Source organism: Macaca thibetana, chromosome 20 (genome assembly GCF_024542745.1).
Source record: "Macaca thibetana thibetana isolate TM-01 chromosome 20, ASM2454274v1, whole genome shotgun sequence".
NCBI classification, from domain to species: domain Eukaryota; kingdom Metazoa; phylum Chordata; class Mammalia; order Primates; family Cercopithecidae; genus Macaca; species Macaca thibetana.
In genome coordinates, this window is record NC_065597.1 from 4,814,601 (window position 1) to 4,839,088 (window position 24,488).

Sequence of the window (24,488 nt, forward strand, 5' to 3'; positions counted from 1 at the left end):
TTACGTAAGCATACATAAAGGTTTCGGGATATTATCTCATCATTTCCACTAACTATTATTTCCAGTAAGTGAATCCATCATACTTCAGCCAAGAATGAACTAACTGAAGTGGAGCCTTTACATTTTTTCTAATTTCTAGAAAGCTAAAATATATAAAATGATCAGTCTGACCGAACTTTTCTTTCCGAAATGTATCATGTCTCTTGTGACCTTCATTGACTCAGGTATTGATATATAGAAAAAATCAAAATGTAGCTATGTTTTCCAAATGATCCCTGTGATGGTAAATTTTATATGGCAACTTGACTAGGCCACAGGATGCACAGATGAGACATGATTCCTGGGTGTGTCCGTGATGGTGTTTCCAGATAAGGTTAACATTTGAATCAATGGACTCAGTAAAGTAGATTGCCTTCCCCAGTATACTTAAGCCACATCTAATACACTGAAGGCATAAAGAACAGGAAGGGGAAATTTGTTCCCTTTTTTTCTGCCTGACTGTTTCAGCTGGAATATCTTATTTCATCTTCTCCTGACTCCAGACTGGCATTTACATCTTATCTCCCCTGGTTCTCGGGCCTTAGGACTCAGACAGAACTGCAATACTAGTTTTCCTCCAGCTTGCAGACAACAGATCGTAGGAGTTCTCAGCCACCATAATCTTTTTTTTTTTTTTTTTTTTTTTTTTTTTTTTTTTTTTTTTTTTTTTTTTTTTTGACGCGGAGTCTTGCTCTGTGCCCCAGGCTGGAGTGCAGTGGCGCGATCTCGGCTCACTGCAAGCTCCGCTCCCCCGGGTTCACGCCATTCTCCTGCCTCAGCCTCCCGAGTAGCTGGGACTACAGGCGCCCGCCACCTCGCCCGGCTAATTTTCTTGTATTTTTAGTAGAGACGGGGTTTCACCGTGTTAGCCAGGATGGTCTCGATCTCCTGACCTCATGATCCGCCCGTCTCGGCCTCCCAAAGTGCTGGGATTACAGGCTTGAGCCACCGCGCCCGGCCTCAGCCACCATAATCTTATGAGCCAATTCCTGCTAAAAGCTCCTCTCTTTCACCAAATGGCTCTGTGTCTCTGAAGAACCCTGACTAAGACAGCCCCTAACACACCTCATGTAAGAATTTCTATAAGACTCTGATTTCTGTTATCCTTTTCTGTTGTCCATTAGTAGAGAAGTTAGGATGTCAGCCTTTGATAAACAAATTCACTTCTTGTCTTCCTAAATTTTGTCATTGGCCCCATGAATTACAGAGTCATTCAAGCCAAAAATTCTGGGAGTTATTTTTAGATTCCATCTTTATTTTGAGCATGTAATTGAACTACCATTACTACCAATTTTATATCCAAAATATATGTGAATTCTGGGTATTCCTTCTATCTGTATTACCACTCCATAAAGTCAAGATAATATGTTCCTTGGCTTATGATAAAAACCTTCTCTCTGGGTTTCCTACTTTCATTCATGTCTACTGCAATCTGATTTTCATATAAGAGTCAGAGTGATTATTTTTAAAATATAAATCAGATCATATCATCCCCCTGCTTTTAGATCCCTTCAATTGCCTTCTCTTTTACATGAAGTAAACATGAGCTCCTTATCTTGGTTGACAAAAGCCTGGATAATATGGTCTCTGCCCACGTTTCCACATCTGTTGCACCTCTTTCACCTTTATCCACTATAATCTGGACTTCATATTCTTTCTTGTATATGCCACTGATTCAGTCTAGGAGAACAACTAACATAAGCATTCCCAAACTCTTCACTATGGTTTTCCTTGATTAAAAAAACTTCACTGGGCAACTCAAATATCATTCTGTCCACTGTAAGTAAAACATTTCGTTTCTCATCCATCTATGTTGTTCTATCATATCAAATTTTTTTTGTATTTCTATTTATTTACATTTCTTCCATATTACCAGTTCTTTGAAAAAAAAAAAATCTCTTTTGTCCTATTCAATGCTGTATTCCCAGCACCCAAATGAATGGGAACTCTTTGGTACATATTTCTTAAATAAATAAGGATACTGATTGTTTTTGTAACTTGGAGAATTTCATACATTGAGAAACACAATAATGAAGCCCATTGAGAGATCCCTTCACATCACCATTTATTTTCAGGTGTCAGGACCTCAAGCTAGCCTTACTTTTTGATACTCCCTGTCTAAGATTTGCTTCCCTCCAAGACTCATTCTAACACAGCCTCAAGAAAGATATCTTGCCTTTGCAGACTTAGATAAATATTCTTTCTCTGTGCTTTAAAAACACTGCCTGCTTAGTTCTTCCACAGGATAGCCAAATCAAATGTTTTATCATTTATTTGCTTTTATAATTTATCCAGTTTAACTCCATGTCTTGAAAGGCAAGAGAATTGTGTTGGGTATATCCTTTTTCTGTTACTAGCCGAGTACCTAGTATGTATTTTATAGAAAAGAATTTTTATGTTTAAAGGTCTTTTTTAAAGTTTATTTGCAATATCATTATTTATAAATAATTATTATTTATAAATTTTGGCTCTAACATTGAACCAAAAACATCCATTCACATACTCAACAATCAGACTTGACAAAGATGACATAGCTCTCAAACTTTAGAGGTTAATTTAGAAAACCATTAGACATATTTGTAGTCAAAGCAGAACAGTATTGGAAAGGGGGAGGGTGATCCCAATGACTCCTAAATTGTCATGTTCCATCTTAGAGCATAATTGTTAAAATCTTCCTCTTATTTATGAGGAATCATAGGATGGCCTGGAGTTCTTTGCATGTACAGAAGAAATCCCAAGAAATTAACATTTGGCTTTGGTGACCTCTCATTTCCTTTTCTGGTCCTGACCTCTGAGTTCATTGAAGCCATGGTTTTCCACAGTCTTTCTCTTCAGACAGCATCTTGTGACATTCCTCCTAGCAACCCTCTTCTGTAATCTGTGGATAATAATAGAAATATCTATTATCTATTAGTAGGGGTACTTGCAAGAAATAATACTTGCATTCAAGATGTGAATTAGATGGTGGCAGGTAACTCAAATTGGGGAAATACTACAGAAAGGCACCATTTTCTCCAGCAAATGCCTACTAACCTTGAGACCTAGATGCAACTTCCACACATAAAGGAAGGAGGAGAATACATACAAAATCACTTACAACATTACAACTCAGGAGATGACCCTAAATACCAGCATGTAATTTCTGTTTCTCTCACATATTTGATGTGTAATTTAACCCTGAAAATTCCTTATAATGTTTCTGAACCTCATTTTTCCTATCCATAAAACACTACAATTTGGCAAACCTAGAAGTCCTATGAGCACCTAATTTCTGGATCTTTCTGAATGTCCAAAAATGTGCCATTGGTGCTTTTTATAATTTTCCCTTTTAGTATTTGGAAAAGCTGTGATTTCTGTTGCACCCATTCTTGAGTTCCCATCTTTTTGGAAAATTTCACCATGACGCCTTCTTGAGTCTTCCCATATGGGGTCCCTTACTTCCTCCTCAGTACTTCCATACCACTATATATAACTTAGTTTCTATTTCTTATCATCAAAAGTCTCATATTATAATTACAGAGAGAACTGTTTAGTTGAAAGTTAAGGGGTGTTAGTGTCAGACCAACCAAACTTAAACCCAGACTCAAATAGTATTTATCCATAGGAAAAAAAAAAAATTCAACAATTAGTTCTTATGAGATTGATTAGGTACATTTTATAAATAAAGAAAAAAACTTTGAGAATGCTGCTGTATTTAATATTTCTGTATCAACCATGTAGCTTAATTTCTCTACTGATAGATACTCAATAAATGTGGCAGACAAAATTCTTGTTCCTCAGATAGCCCATCAAGTCAGGAAATTTTTAAATTTTATGTCCTCCATAACACTAGGTCTGTGCTCAAAATACTAGGACTAGAATATCTTCAATATCAACAGTATACCATGTAATCCATAAATTTGTGTTGACTAAAAATACAATGATAATAAATGTATTTTTAAACGATAGATCATAAAGACATGCTCTTCTATAATTATCATAAGAAGCAATAATTACAAGGACAAAAAATACATTCAACACTGTTTGGCCACCTGAGTAACTACAAAGACACTTTTTATAGCAAATAAAACAGTATTGAAATTGAAAAAAGTATAGAAAAGTATTTCCTGCAAAATATATTCTACACTTATTTTCCCCACAAAAAAATACAATGACATTTAAAAGTCTAAGTACAGCCTCACAATGTGACATATTTAATTCTAAGCCCAGGTATTATGAGCCGTTATTCTGTTCGCAAATAAAAACCTGCTTTTAAAACCCTTTACCCTCAATTCAATTTCTTTCAAATTCAAGGTTAGATTCATGAAAAAAGAGAGCCACAATTTCAATTTTTTAGCAATGCATGAGATTATGAGATGAAAAATTAAAACTATAAATTATACCCAGTAACTTAATTGTGTATATGTGTGCATATTTATATACATGAATATATTTATAAATATATGTATAAGGATATATATATATTCTTTTTAATGTTGATATTCATGTTTAAGTTGTGCATTTATAGAGCTTTTATAGTGATGCCTGCTGTTACCTTATCTTTTTGACTGACAATGATAGGATTTCAGTCATGCTCAGCCTTTCCGACAGTGCCAGTGATGGGATTTTTTGAAATCTTATTACTGGTTACACTGCCCTGATCTCAGATGGAACTTTCAATCAAAAAGGCAATCAGAAGGTTATACATTCGTGAGATTCCCTGCAAAGCCAGTGATCGCATAATACAACTTGTTGGAAGGGCCTACTTGCCTTCAGTCCTTATGTGGCTATAAAGAGTAATTGGCTACTTAGCTCTCAGCACCCGCTTTTCCTTTTCCAAAATACAGCATAGCCCAGAACTCTGTTGAGTCTCAGTGTGGAATCCGGCTGCTCCTAGGAGATTTCTAAGTCTCATGCAGAGACTTGTCTTCCTTTAAGCATCTGATTAAGCAAACTCTCCCAAAGACACATTTGTATCTTTCTAAGCGTTCTTGCCTCACTGGTGATACCAGTAAATCTAAGTTTCCTTTTCTTCTATATATACACATACACTTAACTGCAGATTTTTTTCAAAACAGTTTCACTTTAAAGTTTACACCCTAGAAGTCATAATTCTGTGTGGCAAGGTTAACACATGAATTTAAAAATAGCATATTTTAATCATCGTATTATAAACTTATTGTATTTAGAAACTTATAACTATACTCATAAAAATATTGTAAGAAATGCCCCCCTTAATATTCTTTAATATTCATATATGGATGTTTAAGAGACATTTTGCTAATATGATTTGATCAAATCATAGACAGAGTGGAGGCTGAATTGATCCTGTGTTGTGTCCAGTCACCCAGGGATGCATCAGTTCCCCAGGTGGGAACCTTGAATTGTGAGGCAGGCGGAGGGAGGTAACTTTGTCTCACTTGGCTCTAACTTAACCATTCTTCTCCATTTAGCAGAGAGTACTCTTGTCTCTGCTATGCCAATGTTGATCAAACAGACAACAATGCACGGAGCTTTAAAAAAATAGTCATTTCAGTAAAGTTTTTAAAATGTGTTATTTAACAAGTTGAGCATGGGAAACTTAAATCTTAGAAAATGTTAGGAACCATATTGATCTCTTTTGGTTGAGAAAGTCCTGGCAAGTCTATTGCTAAAGTAAAACCTCAAGTAAAATGTGTTTTTTATTTGTTTGGTGTGTGTGTGTGTGTGTGTGTGAGAGAGAGAGAGAGAGAGAGAGAGAAAGAGAGAGAGAGAGTTCCTGAGATTTTTAATTTAATTCACGACACTCTAAAAGTATAGGTCAATCTTATTAGGATCAAGGTATTGGTCACTTTATTCTATGTTACAAGACCTGAAATAGGCTTTTAAATGCAAAATGCTGACACTGTGGTGGCAAAGAAAGTCAGCAAGAGATTCATGCTTTCATTCTGTCTTCCTAGGCAAAGAGAATATTGAGGCGATGTCTGGTCAACTGGTACACCAGACATTATCTCCCGCTCACAGAAACCACTGTATGAAGATTATCCTGTTGATTATCAATATCTGAGGATATAGATTTTATACTCCTTAAAAAATACTGTAATTTTTCTGTTAGACATATTTATGTGTCTATAATCTTTGGGCACTTCCAACGTATGCTAGAAATGAGTCTGACGTTCAAGAGATACATAAAACATAATAATCATCTCTCCTCCGTTTGGAAGGTGTAAGATAGTTACAATATTACTATTGATTATTACTGAAACTACTAATAATAATTTACATTCACCAAGCACTTCTTTTAACACTGTGCCAAATCCTAGTATATTTTAAAGTCATGCTGGACCAACCTTTTGACCTCAAGAAAAAGTGTTCACTAGTCATAATACTACATAGAAAAGATGACTTATTCTCAGCAGAAACTCAGTAAAAGCTTGATTAAACCACTGGATAGTTACAAATTGTTAGTATAGTATTTAAACATGTTGTTTCTGTCACAGTGGAGGTAGCCTCTAGAAGTTGGTGCCTTCAGTTTTTGAGTCAAAAACCGTTCTCTTCTTAGCAGACCCACACCAGTGACTGAGATGACGGAGGACCACAGCCTGACTGCTTTAATGGATATGTTTTCACTCTAGAACCCCCTGTCAGGCTGGCAGAGATTTTGCCAGGTCTGCACTGCAGTCTAAGACTCTCTTGCCAAATCTTTGTTACAAGTTTTAGGTCTGCAAACTTGTCTGCAGGTTTTCCCTGCTCAATGTGTCTGCTTCCAGAAGGACCCAAGTGACACAGGTGGACTAGCCTTTAGGCGTTCCATGTTCCTTTTATGTCCCTGCTGGCATCTTGGTGTATGATCACTGGCAAGCCATTTCTCTTCTCTGTTTCTTTATGATAAAGACTCTTACAAACAAAAGTGACCCTTGGGATGGTTTGGTTGAGTATTCTAGAGTTTTAGTTAGAGTTGATGATTCTGTTAATAGATCTTCCACTGATTGAAAAAAAATTAATGACAACAAAGGTATTTATAAAAATATATTTCACAAAGTAGGAAACAATACAGGAGTTTCTCTGAATACAATACATGGAGTAAATAAACAATATTGCATTAAAGCAAAGTAGAAAATTAAAATGATCTGCATGTAATACTTGAGTTTTATCATACATTTTCTACTCCTAAATGGCAGGTTTGCATTACAAATTAAATATGCTCACATCTTCTAGTGCTGTTCCTTTTTGGAGTCTAAGACATTCTGTGCATCACCATGAAGATCGGGGATAGGAGTGCTAAAAACGTAAGCAGTGAAATTATGTACAAATCAGTTCCTGCTCTAAAACTGTGGGGGTAACTTGAAGCATGTTTCTTGGGCAGGGCATTATGTAGGTATCTAAAAGTCTAGAGTTTAAATATTCACAGGAATCAATATACTTTAGGATGTTTGTGCTTGTAGTAAAAACACCAAATACTAGGATTATGAACAAAATAGAAAACAGTCCAAAAGTTTCTCTGGGAAAATGCTGTTCCTGCCATCACCAGTTACAATAACACTTTCTACTCTAAAGAGACTATTAGCTCTCCTTTCGATAATATTGCCTGCCATACTCATCTCATCAAAATGTACATATATTAAACATTCATTGTATATATATTTATATAAAACAATCTAAAGGATTATTAATGGATATAATTTAGTTTTTTTCCCCATATATCCCCTTAATCTATAGATTACCAACCTTAATAAATAAAAGCATTAATGGACATCAATAAAATATTTATTTCGAGGATTAAACAAATAAATTCACGCGCTAGCAATAAAACCATCTGTCTCTTATGTAGTCCACTGTGTAATACAGTTTATCTTTGTGTCCTTGTGGAAGAAGATGAAGCGGAGGGAATGAGGAATCCTGCTTCTAGAAAACAAGCATGTTTCAATGGGATTTCTCTCCTCCCACCACTGAATTGGCAAGCCCCACCCTGGAATGGATTACGAACATGTGAATATTTTAAGGCTCGACACAATATTTAAAGATGCTATTCAGTCTCTGGTGAGTGGGGCCAACAATTATGTACAATGTGTGGTCACCGTACTGTATAATCTAGGAGGCCTCTCAAAACTCCAAAAAGTTATAATGTACAGCAGACCAAGTATTGCTTTATCATTTGTGGCGGGATCCTTATTGGTGAAGGGGAAAAAAACCATTTGCATTCATAAAAATCCTTGCAGAAGACACATATCAGCAGCAGATTCCTTGCAGGTCCGTATTTTTTTTTTTCTAAGAAAGCACCTTTTAATTTTGATTTTTTTCCTCTATTTAAACCATTTCTCTAAGGATTAGCCAGGATCCCAATCTTTGTCTGTGGTGGTCAGGTAAATATCACATATCCAAGGACTTCTAGACACTCCACATACTTAATTCACACTCCACAAGATTTATAACCTCCTAACATATACTTTTTTATTTTATTATCTTTTTTGGTTCAACATTAAAATGTGGTTGAGTTTATAGATGACTGGTGCTAAACTTGCCTCTAAAACAAATAGCCACATTGGTTGTATCTAAGGGGAGTGACCCTAGAATATTACAGAATGCTCAGTTCCAGTGATTTATTATAATCCACTGTCAAGTTTCTTTGTCACTTTCACCAACAGAGTAGAGTTCGCCCAGTCTCTTAAAGCGGGGACCCCAGTCACTGAGGTAGTCAAAATTCTGGTCTGAGTCTGATGTGGTGGACTCCAAGGAGCTGAGGGAGCCAGCCACTGACCCTCGGCCTTCATAGCCATATATCTGAATGGAGTCATATGGCGGGGCCGTGGGATCATTATCTGCCTCATGCAGCCTTACATTTATAAATTCATCGACATCAACACCATTTGGAACTGGAGCAAGCCCTTGCCTTGGCATAAACTGCAAATCTGGTTTAATATCCTTACGGGGTAAAAATCCATTAATTCCATCTGGATTTTGCAAAGTTGCAATGTCAAAAGCCTCTGTGTCCTCCTCCCCTCCTCCTTCATCATCGTAGCGAATGATGTTTTCTCGAACGTCTTCGTCATCTTTGATAATTAATGGCTCGTTTTTATGCCGCCGTAGAGTTACAAACAGCACCACGATGACTAGAGGAAAAATATTAAATAACAGTCAGCCAAACAAGCATATAATTTCACAAGCAACACACTATATATGTTAGGAGAGAGGGGTATTTTTACAAAATCATGTGAGCATACACCTTTAATAATATTTACTGGAGAATTAAGCTAAACATCTTTCTGAATGATGAACATTAAATTTTGAGTAAATACTGTTCCAGATTATTGGTTTATTATACGCTGATAGAGCTGGGTTAAAAGAATTGGCATGCATGCATTCATGGTGAAAGTTACATTTTATACTGTTTTGATCATTAGAGTGAGTGGCACAAAATAAAAAATAGCACTGAAAGTATGACTAGCTTGATGTATGTCTCAAGCAAGTCCTTTAACATCCTTTGGTTCCAAAGCTCCCTTCTATTAAAAAAAGGAGCAAAGTAGGTCCTTGGGCTTTCACAGTTTTTCAAGGCACTCTCCAGTTAAATTACGTTCTTTTATTAAAAAAGTGAATGTCAAATTTGCACGGGCAACTTGTCTTGTGGGAGGGCTGGAATGCCTCTAGCTGGGAAGAGAAACCTGAATGTGAAGAAAGGGCAAGGAAAACATACCCAACTAGCCAGATCAGCCAAATCAAATGTGGGTTAATGGAGCAAAATATGTCAGCAAAGTGATGCTTGAATCCAAGGCACTGGGTGAGCAAGACAGATGGAACAAGAAAGACAGTAACTGACACCGTCTTTAAAGTGTTTTGTTCCTTGAGGGTAGGATAAGATACGACTCTCTTGTTTTTCTATTTTCCTATTGTGTAATCTCATTTTATAATTGGATTTTTTTATTAAAAGGTTATAGAATCTTAACTTGCAATCATTTTAAATTGATGTTTATATCAAGGAAAATGTCAGAGAAAAGCAATGGTAATTTGAAGAAAACTTATTTTTAGTTTGCTTATTTGCTTTCTTTTCATGTCACCAAATTTGGGATCCAATGGACTTGGCAACCCAATCTATAATGAGACACTATTGTGGGCATAGTAAAGCCTGCTGTTGCAGTGAACTGGTGTGCCTCACACCCAGAGTTGTTCTTATGTAATAGATGGTGTTGTAACGACACAAAAGCACTTCCCCACTGCCACCACCATTATGCCTTATTCATCGATTTACTGGTGATGGAATTGAAAAAGGCACTGAAAGTCCTCTTCAATTGGACATTTACTATCTCAACCCTTTGTCTCTTCACTTCTTCTTAGAGATCTCAAAACGTGGAGAAGGAAAGGAAGTTCCTCTTCCCCAAGGGAATGCTGTTGCCTGTATAGATGAGAGTTTTCTGTCCTTATTTACAGTCATTTATGAACCAGAAAAAGGGTGAAGGCTATGAAGGAAATACGTACCTAACAGCAAAATGATGCATGCTAATATGGCAATTAAGGCGCCCATACTGAGTCCAATTGGAAGGACATAAGCTTCAACATTACAAGACTGGACGACACCGTCATTGCTGCAGCCACAGACCCGGATGGTCAGGGTGCTGGTGCTGCTCAGTGGAGGGTTTCCACTGTCACTGATTATGATTGGTAAAAGATAGACTTCTTGCTTCTGGCGGTTGAATCCATTATGCTTTGCCAAAATACTGAGGGAATTATCTGGAAAAAGTAAAAATTACAATAAGTTGCATCATTTCAAAATGACTGCCCAAATGACACTTTTTTTTTCTAGTTCATGAACCCTTTGCAAACCTCAAGACAATCCCAACTTCAGTGGACTGCTCAGGCTTTCTCCCCGACTCGTCTCCGCTCATTTTTTAATTTAATTTAATTTAATTTAATTTAACTTTATTTTATTTGAGACGGAGGCGCGATCTCAGCTCACTGCAAGCTCTGCCTCCCGGGTTCACACCATTCTCCTGCCTCAGTCTCCCGAGCAGCTGGCACTACAGGCGCCCGCCACCACGCCCGGCTAATTTTTTGTATTTTTAGGAGTGACGGGGTTTCACTGTGTTAGCCAGGATGTTCTAGATCTCCTGACCTCGTGATCCGCCCGCCTCGGCCTCCCAAAGTGTTGGTATTACAGGCGTGAGCCACCGCGCCCAACCCGCACTTTTTCAATCAGCATGGACCAGGACAACCATTAACAGGTTGAATGAATGGGACCCCGGATGGACCAAGGGAGTTTTACCATCATCACCTTAAAAATGCAAAACATTTCTTCTACAAAAATAATCTGTAAGTGTCCCTTCCGAAGACATATATTATCTCGTCTCCGTATACCATACATAAGTTTGATTTTTTTATTTAGCCTGATAATAAAATAAATCATTTATTTAGAATGATAATAGGTTAAGCAAATTTGATTGGATAAAATGTCATCATATTTGAAACACAAGTTTGAGAAGCTCTGTATTAAAAGTTGGACTGTATAACAATACGGTTGCAAAACAATGCACTTTGCTGATTCCCCACAGGTACCTAAAAAGAGAGTCACTCATGGCCTAGAGCATTCACATTAAGATACAGCAAAAGCCCTATTTGCTACCCGGAGGAGCTATGCGACATACATTAAAATTCTGTAGGGAAGACCTATAGTGGTTATGTAATAAGAACAAAATGAGAAGTCATAAAAGCTTGTGCTCCATTTTGCAGGTGTCAGTTAATTATATGGAGATATACACTGGTTATCTGGAGCAACAGTTAAGCAATACTTAAGAATATACTTCAGTTCAAAGTAAAACTGGTCAGTGAGAAGTGGCTGCTCCCATGTTAGACACACAGTTCTCAAAATTTCACCCCCAAGTTGAAATATTTGGTTGTCATTCATCCTCATCTCATAAATTGCAGTCACATCATATATAATAATTTGTTAATCTGCTTTCTCATGTTGATTACTGAAAGATATACGTTTACTCAAAGTGGAAATGTTGATTAACTCTCAGTGATACTACAGCCAAAAGCAAACAAACACAAGTTTGGTTACTGTGCATGGTGTTATTTGGGCAAAAAAATTATTTGGTTATTTTTTTGTTTGTTTGTTTTTTCAAATATTGGCAAATTAGAGACCCCAGAACACTGGGCTACCTAATCATTGCATATAATAGTAATGATTCCAAACCATTGCCATCCAATTTCTGAGTATCTGTATCCTATTGGTTTCCAAAATACTCAACTAAGTAAGATATTCCATTCAGATGACTTCAAATAAGTTTTATAAAACTACTGTACCATACAGCACTATACTAGGATTTCCAAAAACTGATAGCCATTTCCCAAAATAGATGTATAGTTATATTTAATTTTGCTTTGTTTAAGATATAAACAGGCCTATAATGCTTTTCTAATAAGCAATCAAATAGAAAAAGCACTCTGATTTAACAATTGTTTTCTGAATTTCTTCTGGTTGTACATCATCATATAGTAATTTGAATATACTTAGAAAAAGAGATTTCTAATGAAGTTAAGCAGTTATATACCAAATGATACAGTAATCTTTATTGTCATGACCTAGACAGAAATACCAGTAAGCTAAAAGCGAGGAACATTATCTCAAAACAGGTATAGAATATATAGTTGTGTTATATTTTCAGAAAGTATATGACAAGTATGAGTACAACTAATTAGTACAAAGAATATTTCTGGATGGTTTTATACACGATAGTTCAAAACAAAAGACAGAATTTGTTCTTCAAGAGACAGTTAATAAAACTGAAGTGAGGCTATTGTCTTTTTGTGGTTGACATTATTTCTATGAGAAACAATCTTTCCATATTCTCCTTTTATAACAGACTATTATAATAATTTAGAAACTGTAGCAGGAATTTGCTTACTGCAGAACAAAGTTATCTCCTTTACTACTGAGAAAAGCATTGGTGGGTCTAACACTAAATTCATACTTACATATATTTTTTTTTACTAATCCTGGAATTTGCCTACCTTGCTCTCTTTTCTACACACAGAAAATTGTTGACTGAGTAAAGAAAGTCTATGAGTTATTCTTGCTAAATTTTACCTGCCAGTTCCAGGCAACATCAATTCCTTTTTTTACCTACTCATCTTTTTTTTTTTTTTTTTTTTTTTTTCCTATTTTTGCATTGGTATTTGTATTTGTTTTCAATTTACTTGAGTTCTTCCATTAGGCTAAATGAAATCACCATTATTTTACACATCAAAAACCATAGAATATTAGCAGTTTCACAAAGCTCAAATTAATGATTTTGGAATAATTTTTAAAATCCTAAATGTAGTAAATATCTTCTACAAAGTTGTGTTTTCTTCTTTAACACTCTCTAACTTCTTTAACACATGCCTTTTCATTTCATTAAAATTTTTGATTTTAATGTAGTTTATTTTATTAATCTTTTATAATTAGTGTTTTCAAGCCTTATTTGAAAACTTTTTATTTAAAATTTCTTAATTATATACAATTATTTTTAGGTTGTTGTATTAATTTGATTGTTTTCTATACTAAAATTGAGTTTCTCAATGTTAATTATGGAGTAACTTGTCCTTACCTACTGATCGTCAAAGCTCATTGTCTCACAAATGAAATTTTTATGCGTCCTCATTCTTTTAAGAGATCTGTCTTCTGTTTCAATAATCTGGTTCTCTAACCCTGAATGAATACCCTGTTTCTTATGAATGAAAACTTTATCATAAATCTTGATATTGGTTACAGCATTTTCTCATACCGTGTTCTTTAAGGATATTTTGGCTATTATTGTTCATTTGCTCTTCTCTGAAAAATATAGAATCAGATTATAAGTTTTATAAAAATTCCTATAAGAAATTTGGTAGAAGTTATATTTAAATATTAACCAATTTTGAAATAATTACATCTTTATCATCAGTTTTTTACATTAAGAGTGATTTATGTATGTTCTTTAATACATGTCAATAAAATGTTTTTAGCTTACAAAAATGTCCACATCTTTTTGTTAGATTTATTTTTGCTGCTGTATATAGTTTCTTGTGATAGTAAACCTGTTTACAATTTAGTTACCTTTTTAAAAATATATTTTCAACTCACTGCTGCTGATAATTTAACTGCCTTATACATTGATTTTAGCTTCAACAATCTTCTAAGACTTTCTTTTTATTTATGAAAGCGTATCTTATCAGAGAATTCCATTTCAGCATGATAGCAAAAGGAGCTCCACAGATGTGCTTTCCAGTGAAACTGGTGAAAATTATAAATGGAAAAACGTTTAAAGATTCTGCAAATGGATCTGGAGGCAAGCAGCAAATAAAGAAACACTTATTTAAGAAAATCGACTAGAGCTTGGTAAGAATGGTAAGACTCTGAGAGTGCATGAACAAGAACCCACTCCCATCCTTCCTTATCTCAGCTCAGTGAGGTAGAAACTTTACTCCAAACTAGTTTAGTCAAGAATACAGGGGTCCTTCTCCCTGCAGCGAGCAGTTGGAGGACTATTTTCTGGGGGAAAGGTGTGATGTCAGACATTCTCATTCTGTTCCTAGTTACTTACTGTTCAAGCTAAGTTCTAAGTCAGTGTGGTTAAGAGGCAGGGACTCTTTTCTTCCTCCTGGTCCCCACTCATGGGAGAGAGGCTCTGGCTGGGCACTGTGCCACTGAGAATATGGAGCCTCAATAGTCCTTTCCCTAGCCCACTGTTTACTGGGCGAGGCAAGCCAAAAAATCTTGAGGCTATTTTTCCCTCGGCATCATATGCTCTGTCCTAAGGTATAGCTGTTCCTCAGAGAAACATGCCATAATCTTCACACCAGCTCCAGAGCCAATAGCTCAGGATTTTGCCCAGGGGAGTGAAAAGCAGGGAATCTTGGAAAGAGGGAGCCTCGGGAGCCCACCTAGGTTAGAACGAATCTGAAAGTCTGACCTAGGAAACTACTCTTTCAAAGCAGATCAAATTTGAATGGATTGGTCCTTAGAGCAATTTAGGTTCCAAGGCAGCCTTACAAACAATACAGAAATCCTGTTGGTAATTAGTGGAGTTCAACAGCTAGACCTGGTCAGGGGAAAAGGCAATCAAGGAGAGCCCTGCCCAAACAATTGTAATTCTAAGGTGACTGTGGACACACCCATGGTTGAGATTCCCTGAGGTGAAACATCAGAGATTTAATACTACAGGGGGGAAATAGACTTCACTAAAATAATCCAGCCAGTCATTAAACAAACAAGAGAATAAAATAAGCCTTCAGCAGATAGTACCCAGTTTTGCTATATTATCCAAAATGCCTAATTTCCAACAGAAGATTATGAGACATACAAAGAATGAAGAAAATATAACCCATGGGGGAAAACAGCTGGCAAAAAGAAAAAGCCCATGAGAGGGACAATAAAGCATTAACTAGAGTGACAAAAACAGTAGACTTGAATTGGCAGAAGAAATGATAAGTGAACTCAAAGACAGAACAATAAAGAATACACAAACTAAAGAAGAGAAAGAAAAAAAGAATAAAGAGAAATAAGCAGAGTCTCAAAAAATGAATAACACAATTAAGTGCACCAACAAATATGTAATGAGTGTACTAAGGGAGGAGAAGGAGAAAGAAACAGAAAAAAATATAATTGAAAACCTGAATTAAAAAAAAAAATAGTCTATACATCCAGAAAGCTCAAGGAACTCCAAGAACATAAACACAAAGATATTCATAAATAGACATATCATAGTGAAAACACGGAAAGCCAAAACCAAGTAGAACATGTTAAAAACAAGAGAAAATTGACTCATCACTTAACAGCTAAAATTTCATAGAAACAATGAAGGCCAGACGGACGTGGGATAACATATTCAAAATGCTCAAGGAAAAAAATTGTCAACCAGCAATCATATTCAGCAGAGCTATCTTTCAAAATAAATATGTATATGAAATAAAGATATTCTCAGATGTACAAAAAAAAAATGAGAGAATTTGTCACCAGCAGGCATGCTTACTAAGAAATACTAAAGGAAGTTTTCTTCAAACTGAAAGCAAATGACCCCAGATGGTGACTCAAATCCACATTAAAAATAAACAGAGTATCAGCGACAATAATTATCTACTTATAAAAGACAGTAAAAATGCATAGTTTTTCTTCTTTTTTGTCTTAACTGTTCTACAAAGCAATTGTATAAAACAATTACGTTTTTCAGCATAAAATATCTATTTTTTGAGCATAAAATACCTAGAAATTAAAAAGTAGTAGTGGCATACTTTAATACCTCACTTTCAATAATTAATAAAACATTGAGGCAGAAATAAAGGTAGAAGGTAGAAGACTTGAAAAACAATATAAACTATACCTAACACTGTGGAACACTCAACAACTGTATAATAAATATTCTTCTCAAGTGAACTTGGAACATTCTGCACTGTGAACTATATGCCAGGTCATAAAACAAACCTCAATACATGATAGAATGATAGAACTAATCCAAAGTAGGTTGTCTGACCACAATGGAATGAAGTTACAAACCAATAACAGGAAGAAATTTGGGAAACTCATAGATACGTAGAAATTAAATAATGCCCTCTTAAATAGCCAATAGATCAAAGAAGAAAGCAAAAGGGAAATTTAAAAAAAATTATGAAACAAATGTAAACAAAAATACTATGAAATCAAAATGTGTGGGTTGCACCTAAGGGAGTCCTTAGAGGGAAATTTATAGCGTTAAATGTCTGTATTAAAAGAGCAGAAAGCTCTCAAATCAATAGCCTAATTTTTTACCATCGGCCATATAAAAGGAAGAGCAAAATAAGCCTAAAGCAATCAGAAGAAAGGAAATGGTAAGGATTTAAAGAGCAAATTAGTAAAATAGGGAATAGAAAAATATATCTGATCATATTGGGGGTATTTCTATATAGTCACACATTCTCTGCAAATAAAGGATTTTATTCATTCCTTTTCAAGAATTATTGTTTTCATTTTTTTTTAAATCTTAGTACACTAATGAGAACGTCTAATACAATTTTGAGTACAAGAAGTTACAGTGGGCACCTTTACCTTGTTTGTGATTTTTTTAAAAAAGAAAAAGGCTTTTGACTTTCAACAATTGGTAAGATGATCAATGGTGTTTATTGGAAGATTTTTTTCATTGTCTATCTGTTTACATGCACTGTTTTTTTTTGTTTTTTACTTTAGTTTTACTTTAGTTTTTTGTTTGTTTTATTTGCTGTCCATTAGGGTAAAAGGAAAGAACAGTCATATAAGTGATAGTATCTTGGCTGTTCACAATCTCTAAACTTGGCTTCAGTTTTACTCTTACATTATTCAACAACCTTCTTCTCAGTCTTTCATGTTTCCATTGTGTATCATCTTCTTGTCTCTGAATCTTAGCCTGCCCTCTCCCCTTATAGCTTCTGCTCCTGCTTATTGCTTCTATTGCATGTATTTTATCTTTTTGAGCACAGTAAACAGAAGAGTATGTCCTAATAATGAGATGTTAGATAAAAGGGAGAAATTTTTCTAGAAGTAAAAAAAATATGAAAAAAGAGAGGAAATGATCACTGAATCCATAGTTACATACTACATTATTTAAAAAAAAAAATCACTTGAAGTTGAGGGCAAAACAACAGTTTCCAAAAGATAGAAGGATATGCTGACAAGATCAATTTTAAAAATGGGCAGATTAGTATCAATTGCAATTCTCTAGGATGAACTAATATCCAACCAGATAGGTTGATGTCCTGTCTACTACAGTTGTGTTACACTGAGATAGAAACATACCATCACATTATCACCTGGCTCTCTGACATATAGGTGTATTCAAATACAGTCAGCTTTCTGTATCCATGGTTTCTACATCTGTGGATTCAACCAACAGCAGATAGAAAATACTTAAAAATATAAACAATAACAATATAGTAATTAAAATAATACAAATTAAAAACACAATAAAATATATCTATATATAGTATCTACATTGCATTAGGTATTATAAGTAATCTAGAGATGATGAGAAGTATATGGGAGGATGTACACAGAGTATGTGTAAATACTATGCCATTTTATATCAGAGACTTTGTGCACCCATGGATTTTGATACCCACAGGAACCAATCCCCACTGTATACCAATAAGCAAATGTACTCATAGTCCCCATTATTTCTCCCAGTTAGAGATTTTCCTGTTTCCTCATTCTTTTGGAATGCTTTACAGATGAATATTATACCAAGAAAAAAGAAAAACTCCATTTCTAGGAGCTTCCCTATTCTCCATACCCAGTTGTTTATGACTGACTGTTGTACAAAAGATCTTCACGGGGACTTAAAGTGAGCTAAGAGCACCAGGCATGCCTCCAATGACAATATTCCTAAAGTGGTAGTAGAATTGAGTTTCCTTCTCCTTGGCTGAGAAATACAAGGTATGTGCCAAGTAAATAGTAAAGAAGAGACCAAATGAACAAGAACTCTTTTCAAGGACACAGGTTTGCTTAGTTTCAGGTGGCAGAATACAGTTACGTAAATATATATGAACTTTTATTCAGATTCTGACAACAGATTGATTATGAACAAAAATATTTAGTTTTATTCTTAGTTTTATGTAATTTTGTTTTTCAAGTAATTTGTTAGGTTTTTACTGAATGTTATGAGACCATGCTAAAGGCAGTCATCTTACAATTAATCCCTTATAATGTTGATGCATTACTCTTGTGAAATTTTAGAAAAACATAGATACTGTTAAATAAAATGTATATGTTTTATTTCATTAAAATATAAGCCTCTTGAGGCAGACTTGCCTTAGTCACAGTTCTACTCCCAGTCTGTAGCACAGGACTTGACATAGAGCAGGAATTCTCATAACATTGGTACCATCGTTTTACCCACTTCTATTTGGAATGCTTTTAGTTTCAAGGAACTGAACAGCTAACGGATTCATAAGCACAGAGAAATATTTTTAAAAGTTAGAAAATGAGACAGCAATCAATATCTGTCTATCTGTCTGTCTATATACCTAACTACCTATCTATCCATCTCTCTAATCTTGTAAGAATTTCTGTTACCGAACAAAAACAAAATTGACTAAGCACATTATTCTGGAAAAACATATCAAATAGAAATGGAATGCAATATAGACTCTCAATAATAGATAAACATGTATAACTATCTATCTGTATATGTATGTGTGTGTGTGTGTGTGTGTGTGTGTGTGTGTTGGCAGGGGGGAAACGAGAAAGAGAGAGAGTACATTTAGAATTTCTGCACTTGATTACACATTAGAGATTTTAGTTTCTTTCCCCAAGGTCTGCATGGTTTAGCCCCTGTCTAATTCTCCAGCTTCATGTGCTGCCACTCTCCTTTCTCTGTATGTTCCAGACATCCTAGCCTTTTCTGAGTCAAACATCTTCCCTCTTCAGGGCTTTCATATTTGCTCTTCGTTTTGCTTGATAATCTCTCTACCTCTCCTTAGCCATAATTTGAATTGTGAAGATGTATGTGTTCTTTATATCGATGCTCAAATATCACTTCTTTCTGTATAATTTCCTTCACAAATTGTCCCCAATATCTCCAGATAAATGAGTTACATGATCTTACAAAACTCTTTATATTTTTATCAAAACACTATTACAAAGAAATGATAGAGTAATGGCGATAAGATAGATATTAGAGGTACAGAAATAAACTCAGAAGCTTCCAAGTAACAAATAACCTATTGCAGATGCATAATGGGTTTTCAGCAAATATTTGCTGATTAAATAAATGAGTAAGTAATCATAAGCTATATTTTGTGGGCTTAAATTTATTTCCCTTCATGTTATTTGTTGTAAAGGCTTATATGTGGTTTAAAATAAATCAGAGAGAGGGAGAGTTCAATTTCAGGCTATTGGAAAGCATATATATCCTGGGGTTGTGTATGAAAATTTAAGAGAAATATTGATGGTTTCCGAGCCTTTCTCTGGGCATGACTCATATCATGAAACATGAGCAATAAACTGAGGATGCTTAGGTTCAGATAAAAAGAGGCCTTACAGAGGGAAAAAAATCAAACTTTTATTAAAATATTGAAAACACCATCATGTTAAAGAGGTGCATACCAGAATTCTATTTTACTGAACTGAAATTGGATATGTTAGTTGTATATTCAGAGAGGGGCACACGGATTGAACAATTATCTCCTATAGTTAGTTGAGGAGAAATTTCTTCTTTGATTATTGATATTTTGTCCTTGAAGCATTTGGAGATGGAAATCAAGGGATATTCTTTCACACAACGTGAATATCCTTATAACATATCATTTTTCCTGTAGCAAACAAGGAAGTATTTGTTACAGACTGAATACGTAAATAATTCTTCTGTTGAAGCTATGATGCTCAGTGTGCCTGCATTTGGAGATGGGGCCTCTACAGAAGTAATTAAGGTTAAATAATGCCATAATAGTGAGGCTCTAATCCAAGAAGAATAAGTCCTTATAAGAAGAGACACTAAAGACCTTGTGCTAGATGTTTCTCTCGGTGGGCACACAAAGAAGAGCTCATGTGGGTTCAGCCACCTAAAAGCAAAGAGAAGAGCCCTCAGAATGAAAACTACCTTGCATACCCCACATGTATAGTCCATGAAAAATTAAAAAGTCTATTTAAAGTAAATGTGGCACATATACTCCATGGAATACTATGCAGCCATAAAAAAGAATGAGTTCATAAAAAAGAATGAGTTTCTGAGCAAACTAACACAGGAACAGAAAACCAAACACCACATGTTCTCACTTATAAGGGGGATTTGAACAATGAGGACACATGGACACAGGCAGGGGAACATCACACACCAGGGCCTGTCGGGTGGGCGGCAAGAGGAGGGAGAGCATTAGTACGAATACCTAATGCATACAGGGCTTAAAACCTAGAAGATGGGTTGATGGGTGCAGCGAACTACCATGGCACACGTATACCTATGCAACAAACCTGAATGTTCTGCACATGTACCCCAGAACTTGAAGACAAAAAAAAAAAAAAAAGATAGACTGTGCCTATCTGGATAACTCCTCACTTTTATCTGTGTAATTTATCCCACAGTCTGAATTTCTTTCTTTCTTTCCTTCCTTCCTTCCTTCCTTCCTTCCTTCCTTCCTTCCTTCCTTCCTTCTTTCCTTCCTTCCTTCCTTCCTTCCTTTCTGCCTTCCTGCCTTCCTGCCTTCCTTCCTTGCCTCTTTCCTTTCTTTTATTTCTTTCAATTACAGTAGTCCTCCCTTATCACAGTTTCGTTTTCCATTGTTTCAGTTACTCAAGGTCAGCCACAGTCTGAAACTATGAAATGGAAAATGCCATAAATAAACAATTCATAAATTTTAAATTGTGCACCATTCTCAGTAGCATGATGAAATCTTTCTCTGTCCCTCTCAGTCCCACTTGGGATTTAAATCATCCTTTTTTTCCGGCACATCCATGCTGTATATACTCCCTGCCCTTTAGTCAGTAGGCAATCATTTTCGTTCAGGTTGAAAAAACATAGAACATACTGTGTGTTTTTGTGTGTGTGTGTGTGTGTGTGTGTGTGTGTGTATGGTTTGATATTATCTGTGGTTTCAAGTGTCTAATCTGGATTTGGAACATATCCCCTGCAGATAAAAGAGGGAAATACTCTATTTTCTTTGTATTTTTAATAAAACAGGATTGGCCATTATTATTACTGTTAGTATTTAAATATCTCAAGTTCTTTCCACATTGTTTATTGTTTAGATAAAATAAAACAGGCAAATCCAAATTCTCTTTTTCTTTTAGCATATTTCATCTGTTGCCCTGATATGGAAATGTTACTTTGGTCTAGATCCTATGTATTTAAAATTACTGAGCTATGACTTATGGTTGTCCTTTTAGATGCAAACAAAAAGAAAAAGGAGGCAGAGTTAATGAAGGCACTTGTCAGGCAAATATTTATGGCAAAATAAACAGATGAAGAGAAGATCAGTAGATATTGTGCCTTGTTGAGAAATGTCGCCTGATATTTGACTTGCAAATTTATTTCAAATTTTCTTGTTAAGTCAAATGAAATAAAAACGGTAAGAAGGTCAAAACAAAGAAAAAAATGTCACTGTGTTTAGTAGGTATGGACAAGAGATTTAATTAAGTTCTTATCACTGTGTTGTATCTGTTGTTTATTTATAAAAACCCAGCAAAACAATAAAAATACCAAATCCAGAAATTTTCAGCATATTAGAATAGTATATATACAGTAGTATCCAATATTTAGGAATATGAACAAATATTATAACATCCACACTTCATTTATATGTTTCTATTCTAAATACTGAGTCTTGTTGGAAATAGTCACAGTGTAATGAATTAATAAAAACTAAGTTTTTGTGAAGCCAGTCTCCTTCAGTACCATTACAACTTCCTATATAATTAATTGAAAGTGTACCAACATACTAAATCTGCCACAAGCAACTGGATATCTGAGCCACCTAATTAGATCGTTGGCTTATTTGTGACTGCTTTCCATTTTCTCATTAGATTTTCTGTCATGCCACCTGATGTCAATAATATCAATTTTTTTGAATGTTGACTCATTACCAAATATTCTAATAATTAATAATATGGTCTATCTAGCCATAAAATATTGGAGCAAAGTCCACTTTGACTTTGGGAAAAAAATCAACATCATGGTGGATTCTCATGGAAGTTCCTAGACTAACACCAAACTGAATGTTTAGTCAACAATTTACAATTATACACAAAATGAATTAGAACATTTTAACACAGAAAATCACTTTGCAGGCTCTTTCTGCGCTGTAACCATCTAGCAGTAAAGTTCTGTAAATATCTGCATCGTTGTCATTTTGGAATGAAAATGGACAGAGAGTAGGCTGTGCTATTCACTTTACAAAACCCAGCAGTCATCAAGTAATCTATGAAACTTAAGCAGCTTGTAAACTTTTTTAAGAAGCTAAATTTACTCCTTTAAAATTTAAAGTGTTTCTATAAAAGATTATTTTAGATCACATGAAGATAGTGTGTAGTGGAATTATGTTCGTGAAAGATAATGCTTACTATCTCCATCCTTTTGCTTTTTGATGCTGTTTCTGTGTATATTATGGTAGGTGGTAGAACATTAGTGTAGTGGTTTGAATAACAAATCTAAATTCTAATCCTTGGAATCTGTGAATGTCACCTTACTTGGAAAAGGGTCCTTGCATGGAAGTAAGTTAAAAATTTTAAGGTGAGCAGTTCATCTGGAATTACCCAGTGCATCCTAAATCCAACATTTGCCCTCCTAAGAGTGAGGCAGAGGGTAATTTGATGCAGTGATGAGGAAGAGGCAATGTGTCAACTGAGGCAGAGACTGGCATGGTATGGCCACAGCCAAGGAATGACTATAGCCAACAGAAGCTGGGAGAGACAAAGAATGGATTCTCCTCTAGAGTTTTTGAGGAGAACATGACCCTGCCCACACCTTGATTTCAGATTTCCAGCCTCCAGAAACTCTGAGAGAATAAGCATCTGTTGTTTTACACTTTCCAGTGTGGGATTATTTCTTATGGCATCCCTAGAAAATAAATGCAATAAGAAAATCTGATTACACATATTTATGATTTACTGAGTCAGAGCAAGGCATTCTTATTCCCATTTTACTTATGAGGAACAGAGTTTTTGAAAGATAAAATGAGTTGCTCAAGATTTCTCAGCTGAAGGCTAAAAATTACAACATAGTTCAGCGTGTTTTCTACATTCTGCCTTTGTCACCTTAACTAAAATTACCTCAAAAAACAAGGGAACATAGACTTTAAGACATTTTTATTAAAGCTCAAGGATAAGAGAAAAAAGCACCTAGAGGGAAGTTTTTCCATGTTATGACAACTTTATCAGAGACAACAAAAAGCGAAGTGGACAAGGTCACTGGTGGACGAGAGCATAGTATTTGATTAAAAAGCTATCCAATACTATACTCTATAGATCTAAATTCCATACTTTGAGCCTCAAGGTAACAGAGCAAAGCATACCATAACACAGCAGAGCAGAGCAGAGCAGAGCATAACCATGAATTAATTATGAAAAAGTTATCATTTTTGGTATGAGAGAGGAATGCAAGTATCACAGAATCCAAGTTCCATGCTAGATTCAATCACAGTGCCCAAGGTCTGGTGTGTTTGATGATTTTTCCTCTGCTCTTAATTAGCATGCTTGCTCTTACTCAAAAAGCCCATGCACCTTTTGCAGATCCCTTAATGCTCAGAGGAAAGGCAAGTTTATTCCACTCCAGGCACTGGGGAATGAGGGATGAAGACTAGTATTACTTTCATTTTGTCTGAGGAATATTGCATTAACTAACCCACTAGAGAGAAAACTATTCCAATAAACAATTTCTCTTGTGTTTGAATGAAAAGTTTAAAGCTTTTATAAATATCAATAGATCTGGAAAGAATATTTTATCTATTTGGATTTATGAAGAAGGGTAAAAGATGCATTTTGTCAGCACATAAACCACTTAGGAAAACAAACAAACAAACACACACACACCAAGGCCTTTCGT

At 35.2% G+C, this 24,488-nt stretch overlaps 1 protein-coding gene across 2 annotated transcripts in view; it reads right to left on the reverse strand.

The window, feature by feature from the left end:
- Nucleotides 1-1,004: 1,004 nt before the first annotated feature.
- The window catches only part of CDH8 (cadherin 8), a 387,040-nt gene continuing 363,556 nt past the window's right edge, over nt 1,005-24,488 (reverse strand). The window contains exons 11-13 of one of the 2 annotated variants that reach the window (XM_050772635.1): nt 10,468-10,719; nt 8,925-9,107; nt 1,005-2,917 (exon numbers count right to left, since the gene is read on the reverse strand). In XM_050772635.1, the coding sequence (XP_050628592.1) occupies nt 2,871-2,917; nt 8,925-9,107; nt 10,468-10,719 (482 nt within the window). In that variant the 3' untranslated portion in view covers nt 1,005-2,870. Of the gene's footprint in view, nt 2,918-7,012; nt 9,108-10,467; nt 10,720-24,488 lie in introns of those variants that run through there. The other variant, XM_050772634.1, reaches the window with a different exon arrangement.